General features: G+C 51.1%; 1 protein-coding gene and 1 pseudogene across 1 annotated transcript; both read left to right on the forward strand.

Moving 5' to 3' along the window:
• Positions 1-4,546: 4,546 nt before the first annotated feature.
• On the forward strand, positions 4,547-6,536 carry LOC136661184 (kin of IRRE-like protein 1; the record flags this gene model as incomplete). The annotated part of the gene is made up of 5 exons (XM_066638222.1): positions 4,547-4,644; positions 4,777-4,913; positions 5,680-5,816; positions 6,226-6,346; positions 6,451-6,536. Coding segments are annotated over 5 exons (579 nt in total), but the record flags the coding sequence as incomplete, so codon positions are not given.
• A 132-nt stretch (positions 6,537-6,668) lies between these two features.
• On the forward strand, positions 6,669-6,785 carry LOC136661956 (5S ribosomal RNA; annotated as a pseudogene).
• The last annotated feature ends 3,381 nt before the right edge of the window (positions 6,786-10,166 follow it).

The following is a 10,166-nucleotide window of genomic DNA, read 5'->3' on the forward strand; positions in this document are numbered from 1 at the left end:
CCAGGCTGTGTTTGCCAACTGGAAAGCACCCACCAGAATACTACAGGGAAGATCTGGTGAGTACAGTATGTGCTTTGAATTCGCAATCAGTCAAATACCTGCAGAATCATGACCATGGCTGATGTGGAAGTATAAACCAGATTTAGGCCCTGGAATTCAGCAGTGTCGGAATGAGTGTTCTGGTGTCACTAGGTGCTTTCTGTCTGTCACAGAAGGGAGCATATCACATATTAGCATAATACTTCATTAGCTCCTAAAGTCTTGACTGGAATTCAGACTCCTGAGAGTCTAAATAAAAAATGCCCATCTAAACACCTGGCAGAGTGTGAAAATTGACATATTAATTAATTAAAAAATACAATTTTCAGTTGAGCCCTGAAGCTAAATACTCTCTTAACAAAAGACAGAAGAAAAGAGGGAAGACCCTTTGATTCAGCAGCACAAGGAAGATTTTGACACAAATGATTTCGTGCAAGGAATTGTTGGCCTTGGTCTCCTCTGCTCACCCTTTTCCTTCTTCTCTTTATTTCTTTGCCTCTCTTTTGCACGGTCTCTCTGTCTGCCTCTGCCAAATTCCCTCCTGTTTCCCTTACTCTTTGCAAGATCATCCGCTCCCTAGTCTGATCATGGAAGAGGGTCACCTTGGGCAGTCATTCTCTGAACACCTTGGGTGCCATCTGTGCTGAGGTGGGGTGGGCTACTTCTGCTGAGAGGATCTCCTTGGCTGTGGTGCCCTACCTGTCAAATGCTCTCCCAATGGAAGCTCATCTGGTTTCTACCTTGTCTGATTGGGTACCAGGCAATAACCATTTTTATTTTGCAAGGTGCTTAACTGGGTTAGAATAGATGGTTTTAATGCTGCCACTTTATCTGCTGTTTTTATCTTTGTGTTGCCTCACTGTTAGGAGGTAATTTGTTTTCTTATTAAATTTACTTTTAAACATTTCTATCCTGCCTTCCTTGCCTCTAAAAAGCAAACCAACAAAGAAAAAAATGAATTAAAAAGCAAAACAATATAGACAGTGTCGGTTGCCATTACTGAGTTAGGTGATCAGTGGCCGTGCACTGAGCAGGGGTTTGAAATAAGAGCCCAATCCTAAACCCTCCGAGCAATGGCACTGGGTGTCACAAACGTACTATAAGGCACATCTACATCACCCAGTGAAGAATGTCCATGAGCCCTGGGCCTCAGCGCCAAGTAGAGATGCCAGGGGTGTTGGCAACCTACAGTCTCGAAAGGCTATGGTATCGCGCTCTGAATGGTGGTTCTGGAACAGCGTCTAGTGTGGCTGAAAAGGCCAATTCGGGAGTGACAATCCCTTCCACACCGGGAGCAAGTGCAGTCTGTCCCTGGTCTGTCTCCCTGGCTGTGGGCCTTCCTTCTTTGCCTCTTTGCCTCAGTCTGTTGGCCAAGTGTCTCTTCAAACTGGGAAAGGCTTTGCTGCACAGCCTGCCTCCAAGCGGGCCGCTCAGAGGCCAGGGTTTCCCACCTGTTGAGGTCCACTCCTAAGGCCTTCAGATCCCTCTTGCAGATGTCCTTGTATCGCAGCTGTGGTCTACCTGTAGGGCACTTTCCCTGCAGGAGTTCTCCATAGAGGAGATCCTTTGGGATCCGGCCATCATCCATTCTCACGACATGACCGAGCCAATGCAGGCATCTCTCAGGACTGTGTTGTTTGGAACTTTGTCCTGCCAGGTGATGCCGAGGGTGCGCCGGAGTCAGCGCATGTGGAAAGCGTTCAGCTGCCTCTCCTGTTGTGAGCGAAGAGTGCACCCAAAGGTAAGTCACGACCCCAGGTGGTGGTGCAGGTTTTTGGGGAGGGGGAAGGCATTCCGGGGCGGGGTGCAGGAGTGACAGGCCCAGGGAGGGGTGGGACTGGTGAAGATTCTTTCCTCCATGTCAGGCTGCAAAGTGGCGGTTCAGCCAGCGCAGACTTGAGTAGCCCCATTGCGGGGCCTGTGCCCTGGCTTGCCCCTGCTCTTCAAGTTCCCTTCCAACTCTAACAGCATATGCTTCTTCCATTCTTCAAATGAATAAAATCATTCCTCATCTTTCCAGGAGCTCCCTGCTGGATCTCAATTGGATCCCTGCAAATGACACACGGAAGCTGACACCTGTGCCCAGCGGCAGTCTTCCGTCCCTTCTCTCCCTCCTGTAGTTCACCAGGTGAGCCGGCAGATTTTTCAAAGCACACTTGGAGCTTGATTGGCTCTTCTTGTTTCACAGACTGCTAAGCAGCACTGCTGCCACCTTTTTCTCTGGCTGTGCTCCTGGGCTTGTCTTAGGAGCACAAAGATCTCCCATTTCCTTTCTGATGGTCAGAGCAGAGCCCTTGACGAAGGCTGGGAAGGTCCGTGGATGTTCAGAAGCAAGAGTTGGCTAAACCCCTAAAAGAGACAAAGGGCACAATCCTAACCGTGCCTTGGGCCACAAGTTTATTGCGCCGGCCCGGGAGGGTCGCTAACGTGCCAGAAGCCACAAGGAGATGCGCCAACACATGGAGGCTGAATCCAGCCTCTGTGGCGGCTTCCCTGCTGAGTCTTGCGATGGCCTGGGTGGGCCGATGCAAGAGTGAAAGGTAGGCGTGGGGGAGGCAGTGGGCGTCAGGGAGGAGGCAGGACAGAGGCATTCCTGGGTGGGGTGTGGGTGAGCAGTGGACAGCCCCGGGGGTGGGTGGGGGTGGGCGGGCAGAGAGAGATAGTTGGGCTGGGATCCGGCAGTTATGCCAGATCCCAACCCCTGTTCCCAGGGAGAACGGAGCAGTTTGAAGCCACTGCGCTCTCCTCCAGAGGTGGCACAAATTCAAGGAGACCCATACTGGCCAGCAGCTGTTACCCAGGGGTAAAGCGAGAGACAAGGGCAAGGATGGGAGAGTGGAGGCAAATGTAGGGGTAGGAGCTAATAAATAGGCCAGGCCTGAGTAGATCTGGGATGGGATGGGCACATTGGTGTGGGTTCCGTCCCCCTTCTTGAGTTTTCAGCCTCTCTGCTCCTCTTTCTTGCAGATCCCCCTGTCGTCATGCTGTCGGTGCAGCCGCAAACAGTCGCCGAGGGTGGCAAAGTGAGCTTTCTCTGCACGGCCACCTCCAACCCGGAGCTGACAGGCGACAGGTAAAAAGGCCAACAGACTCCAACCTCCCAGAGATCACACAGCAATAGTGATGTTGCTGCGATGCCCTCTACTGGCAGCTTTGGGGATTACAATGAGCCGGGCTCAGTGCATGCCTTCGCAGGTGGGCCAAAGGTGGTACAAATTCAAGGAGACCCATACTGGCCAGCAGCTGTTACCCAGGGGTAAAGGGAAAAATTTTCCCTTGCCTCTGGCTAAGCTGCTTCTGGCCAGAATCCTGCGTGGATGCAGCACAAGCCTCCTGGCTTGCCTGTACCAGCGCAGGATAGGATTGCAACCCAAAACTTGGATGAGAGGACCTCCCCCTGCCTCAGGCCATTCACAAAGGTATAGGGAGGAAATTCTTGGCCCAGACATTCACCGTTGAGCGTCCTTCTCATACACCAGTATGAACACCCCTGGGATGACTGGCAGGACAGTCGTGAAGCAGGTGCTTCCTCCTTTCCCCAATTCTGCCTTTCTGTCCAAGTCCAAATTGGTGACTCCACAATCACAAGAAGTGGGTTGCAATCAACCTGGGCTCTGTTCCTGCCTCTCCTACAAGAACGTACCTTGGGAATTTTACTCCTGAGAAGTTTGAGAACCCCTGCCATAGAGTGTCGTGCAAAGAAAAGCACTGAAAATTGCTGCACTACAGAGGAGACTCTCTTCCGTGATTGTGCATACGATTCAATTTTTACTTCTGGGGACAGATACATAATACGACATTTCTTGCCATCGTTCCTTCAAGGAGCTCAGCGAAGTGTACAATGGTCTTATCTCCCCAGGTGCGGGCACATGTGCTTATATGCCTCTTGGTAGCAAGAAAGCAAATCCATGCGCATAGAAAAGTGGCTTGGTTCTAGCTATGCTAGACCCCTTTGCCCTGACATGCTTATTCTGTATGTGAAATTTATCCTGTCTGGAAGAATTCACGCAAGCCCCTTCCTGCATGTAGCCTGCCTCAGTGCAAATAATTGGGGGAGGATCAATTGGAAATTTCAGGGGTCTGGAGGTGACGCTTCAATGCCCTTGTCTCTCCCCCAGGTGATCAGCAGCAGCTGCCAGATAAATCTTGCCCAAGTCAGCAAATATATTTGCATAAATGAGACCGTGTTTGTATTTGTTCTTGGAGCGGAATGTGGGTTACCTTCCATTATTATTCATACCTCAACATCTGATCCCCTGGCACCTTGCTGAGTTGCGTCTTAGACAAGTCCTCTGCCCCAAAGAGCTTACAGTGCAAGATGATAGGGAAGGCAAAAAAGAGGGAGAGACAAGGGCAAGAATGGGTGAGTGGAGGCAAATGTAGGGGTAGGAGCTAATACATAGGCCAGGCCTGAGTAGATCTGGGATGGGATGGGCACATTGGTGTGGGTTCCGTCCCCCTTCTTGAGTTTTCAGCCTCTCTGCTCCTCTTTCTTGCAGATCCCCCTGTCGTCATGCTGTCGGTGCAGCCGCAAACGGTCGCCGAGGGTGGCAAAGTGAGCTTTCTCTGCACGGCCACCTCCAACCCGGAGCTGACAGGCGACAGGTAAAAAGGCCAACAGACTCCAACCTCCCAGAGATCACACAGCAATAGTGATGTTGCTGCGATGCCCTCTGCTGGCAACTTTGGGGATTGCAATGAGCCGGGCTCGTCTGATGCCAGTGCATGCCTTCGCAGGTGGGCCAAAGGAGGTGTGCCCATTCCGGAGGCCAACGGGGACAGCGATGAGGCGATAGTCAATCAATCGTTTTTCATGGAGCCCGTGTCGTGCGAGGGCTCGAATGCCGTCGGCAGCACACTGGTGGATGTGCATTGTAAGTGAAGGAGGCAGGTTGGGTCTGTGTATCCTGGGATAGGTGGGAACACTTTGGAAGAGGAGGATGGACAAGGAGATGACGAGGGTGACCTTGGTGCCAGATTGGTGCCAGATACTGAGTGTGGGCAGGTCAGATGTGGGGCTCCCCCCACCAGGATCTTCTCTCCTGTAACCCCACTTGCCGTTCCAGCAGGTAGACCTCAAAGGCCTCCCACCTGCGACCATCATCGTGGTAAAAATTAGGCATTTGTGCCATATTTTTGACACATTCACAGCTGAGTTTGCACCCAATTAGAGCGAGGTGACTAATATATCCATTACCTTTGCATCAATTTGCATATGAGTAAAAATAACCATTTCTGAAGCAAGAAAGCATGCTTAATTTGTTTTTTTATATTATGCACACGGATCAAGACCCTTAATTGACTATAAAGCTCCCCCCAATTAATTTTATAAGTACTTGTATGAAGCAGCACAGGCAGATGTGTATCTACATACAAATTTTTTGAAAACAAACTATTTAATACATGCATAAACACACGTTCATTCACACTATTGAAGACAACAGTGTATAAAACTGCAGATTTTAAGAAGAATGTTTAATGAACTGCTTGTCAAGCAAAAAGCCATTCACAAAGAAGGCAAGCGCTGTCTTTAAAAGAAAAAAAAGAAAATCCACTCCTGGGACCTTCTGCATGGAAAGCAGGTCTCTACTACTGAGCGATGGGCCCCCCTAACCCCTGTTTTCCTCTTTTTTCCTGCAGTTGGAGCCCGCCTTATCTCCCAGCCCAAGCCCCTGACTGTAGGTGTTGGTTCTGATGCCTCTTTCACCTGTACCTGGGCGGGGAGTCCACCTCTCACCCTAGCCTGGAGCAAGAAGGAGTTCAGGTTCCCAAGTTGTGTGTAATTTACCAAACACAAATCTGGGAACACCAACCTCTACACCCTCCTGTTGTCTCGTAACACAGTGGGCCAGGTGGAAGACCATGGTGGTAGTAAGAGAGATATAGAACCTTTGCTTTATTCTGACTGTCTGCCAAGGTCAACGGGGGGCACCCCTTTATGCCTTCCTCCCCACCTGAACTGAGCCTGTGAACACACAGGACACAGTTTTGGTTGTGGCATCAGGAGACCCACGGACTTTGAATCCTCAGAAAAATTGTGAAGCCCTTCTGTCCAAACAGGCCTTCAGTTTAGGATGTTCTGTTCCCTGGTTAGATAACTGAGGCCGGGTATCCTTTTTTGGGCTGGAAAAAGAGCACTGATCCCTTCATTTCAGTAAATAAATCTGAATTCACTTGTACCCACAGGTGTCGAGCAATGGAAACGCGCTACACCTCAAGGCTGTGACGCAGGAAGATGCCGGCATGTACGTCTGCAAAGCCATCGTGCCACGCATTGGAGTGGTTGAGAAGGCACTAGCTGTGAATGGTGAGGGGTCTTGGAACCAGGTCATGCACAGCAACCTATTGCAGTGAGCCTGGCGGAAATCTGACCAGACCTGATTGCATCCGTCATTTTTGTCTTTTCCTCAGGGCCGCCCATTATCGGCGCGGAACCAAGCCTGCAGACTGCAGTGGGGGCCAAGGCACGGCTGGAGTGTTTGGTGGGGAGCGTCCCACCCCCCCGACAGGATTGTAAGTGCTTGACTCGCCTTTGCCCTCCACCCTCATGCCTTAACCAGGCCTGAATGTACCAGATGGTCCTCCTTATCCATGGAGTTGTCTCAACATGGATTGCAAGCCCACACTGGAGCAGCAACTGTTGCCCTGCACATGCCTGATCTCATCTGATCTCGGAAGCTAAGCAGGGTCAGGCCTGGTTAGTACTTGGACGGGAGACCGCTTGGGAATACCGGGTGCTGTAGGCTTCTACCATAGTCTTTCGAGACTGAAGGTTGCCAACCACTGGAGGACCTCAGAGGACCTCCCAGGCATGACTGGAAGTCGTGTCTAGGAGGTCTTCTGAGTTCAGCCGGAGCCTTTGGAGAGGCACTTCCAGGTTTTCACAAAATGTCTTTCTGAAGACTCTGGCTGACCTTCTGAGGTGCGAGGAGGTAGCCTGCAGTGTCCCTGCACCTCATAAAGCCTCCTGGAGACCTTCTGGAGTCCTGAAGGCACCCCTGGTTTTCAAGCAAAGCTGGAAGTGCTTTTCAAAGACCTTCTGAGGCCTGGGCAGGCTGTGTACAACCTCCCCTCACCTCAGAAGGCCAGCCCCAGTCTTTGGAAAGGCAGTAGGGTATGTCATATGCAAAAGAAACCAGATATTATTTGTGAAGTTGGATGAAAAGGTGGAATGCATGTGTGCCAAAGTAGTTAGAATGTACAGATATTGAACCCATGATTTTAAACTCACACTGCTTAGTTCAGGGTTCTTAACCCTTTTACTATTACAGACCCCCCACCCCCCATAGATTGCCCAGTGTGTCCCCATACCTTCTTCACTAGTCTGTAGGAATCAGCATCATCACCAGTCCTATTAGGTACCACTATTTTGTCAGCAGCGGGGTTCTACTTTACATATGGATAGCAAGGATCAGAATGCCTCAATCTGCATTGACAGTGGTGATACTTAATAATCTTATCCATATAAATAATGGTAATCGTTAATCACCTAATCTAACAACAATTTTTTTAAATTGTTCAGAGATTGAGAGCACAATCCTAACCAGGTCTACTCAGAAGTAAGTCCTATTTTGTTCAATGGGGCTTACTCTCAGGAAAGTGTGGTTAGGATTGCAGCCTGAGTCCCATACCTCCCTCATTGGGTTCTGGTACCTCCAAAGGTTATGGATAACCCTGGTTAAGAATCCCTAGTTTAGATTTTCCCACAAAACCTTGGAAGGTTCTGAATGGCCAATCGTCCCCGTAGCGTCTTGAGTCGATCCTTGGGCTTGGTACCCATCGGGCACGAGGCTAACCAGGTGTACTCAGAAGTAAGTCCTATTTTGTTCACTGGGGCTTACTCTCAGGAAAGTGTGGTTAGCATTGCAGCCATCATCTTCTACCTGTCCAGGCTTCTGATTTGCCCCCCTGTCTCTTTGCAACAGGCCTGGTCGTGGGGTGAATGGGTGCTGGATGCTGGCTCGCTAGATCGGTTCACGGTGGACACCATGGTGACCGACCAAGGGGTGCTGTCTGCTTTGCTGATCGACCCAACGCATGACAGCGACTTCACCTTGGCCTACAACTGTACCGCATGGAATCGCTTTGGCGCACGTTCCGCTACCGTCAGCTTATGCCGCCAAGGTAAGATTCCCCATCCCCCTCTACTAATTTCACCAGGAACAAGCTTCATGGTGAACTCACTGGGGCCCCGCCAGATCTCCTGTTTTCAAAGCAGAGAGATCCAAGTGCAGAGCCCAGCAGAGCAGTGAAACTCACCTTAGCAAGCCACTGTCTCTCTGTACAGCATACTTTGGCAGGGATTGTTGGGAGAAGAAAAGGGGATAATCTCCAGCTTGAGACTGAGGTCCTGGAGGGGGAGGGCAGAATACTGATGTGACACAACATGACCTTGACTTTCATCCCCCCTTGGGCAGTGGTTCCCAAACCTTTCCAACTAGCAGTTCCCTTGACCTACTGGGCCTTTGGCCACAGCTCCCCATTAGGGCTACAATCCTATAGTGTATAGGGTGGCAGATTTTCACCAGGATTCTGCATCTCCGCTGGCTGGATTCCATGGCTTCCCAGGGAGCCTCAGTTTGGGAATCACTGCACTTGACGTTCATGACTTTGCTCTTTCAGCTGTGTTCAGCCTGGGCTGATGCAAGCCTCTGGGGTGGGCGGGAAGGAAGGTGGGGAGGGAGGCATTCCTGGGTGGGGGGAGGGCGGGCGGTGGGCAGGTGGGGAGCGGGAGGCGGGGCTGGGAAGTTTCCTCTTGCCTCTGGCTGGGCCGCCTTGGGCCCCTGTCCTGTGCTGGATACAACGCAAGCCTCTTGGCTTGCCTGTTCCAGCGCAGGGTAGGATTGCAACCAAAAAAGTTATGTTTTTTTGCTGGCCAAAATAAATTTTCAGGCTAAGTCTGTGCTTTGACACCCGTCCATTTTTGACTTGCATTCGTGCTCTGGTCCCCAATCAGAAGAAAGCACAAGGTATCATTTAAGATGGCATGAAATCAAATGCCAGTAATTAAAGGCATGAATTCTCCCCGCAGAGGTCTCGTCCGTCCTGATCATGGGGGGCTTAGCTGCCTCCGGGGTTGCTGTTCTCCTGCTCCTGGTGGTTGTCATCTCTTTCTGCTACCGACGGAAGCGCTGTGGGAAAGGTGAGGTGTCATTCTCAGAAGCTAAGCAGGGTCAGGCCTGGTTAATCCTTGGATGGGAGACCGCTTGGGAATACTGGGTGCTGCAGGCTTCTACCATAGTCTTTCGAGACTGAAGGTTGCCAACCAACCGTTCTCAGCCCTCCCAGGAATTACGTGGGGGCCTTGTGCCCCTGAGCTGCAGCCCACGTCACCAATCCTTGAGTGACCTTTGGGGAGAAAGTTGGGGTACAAAATCAAATGATCTGTTTGCTGCCAGCCTATAGTTAAGGCTGCATTGTCAGAATGCTGGATAGAGGCAGGGTTATTCCCTCTTCCTCTGAGCTCCTCTGGTCTGTGGACTTGGTTAGGCCCACTGAATATCCCCACCTGGTCTTCAAAGCCTCTCCCCCTCCTTTTCCATTGGCCTGACATCTCCCTGCTACGGACGGCGGCTCCAGACGCAACCATTTGAGCAGTTTTCCTGGGGTCCCGCAGACACTTGCCCCTGCACGGTTTCTTGGGAAAACCAGTGGGTGGAATGGTGGCACCAGTGGAGCTTGCGAACAGCAGATATATGGGCCTGCTCTTCTCCCAGCTAGCTGCCCAAGGGGATATGGATCCACCCATGCCTCCATTGAATAATGCTACCCAATCTACATAGGGATAGATCAGAGAAGGGCTTCAGTGCATCTTGCCACTTCCTGGTGTTTTCTCATGCCCATCCCAGAGCTCTCCAAGATCTGGAATGTGCGCAGATGTCATTGTTTAAATCCCCTGGAGTGAAATCCTGTAGAAGACCAAGTTTTCAGCTCACACCTCTGTCTGTCCATAAATCCTGCAGCCAAGCGGGGGGCGCAGCTCTCCAAAGCAGATATCCTTGTGCAGATCACCACGAGCGATAGCAGCCCAAGCCGGCCGAGTGAGACAGAGGGTGATGGCAAGGAGCCCATGGTGACGGGGAGCCAAGAACTGAAGGTGAGCTCAACTGGGAGTGTGGGAGACTCAC

This window comes from Tiliqua scincoides, chromosome 10 (genome assembly GCF_035046505.1).
Source record: "Tiliqua scincoides isolate rTilSci1 chromosome 10, rTilSci1.hap2, whole genome shotgun sequence".
NCBI lineage: Eukaryota > Metazoa > Chordata > Lepidosauria > Squamata > Scincidae > Tiliqua > Tiliqua scincoides.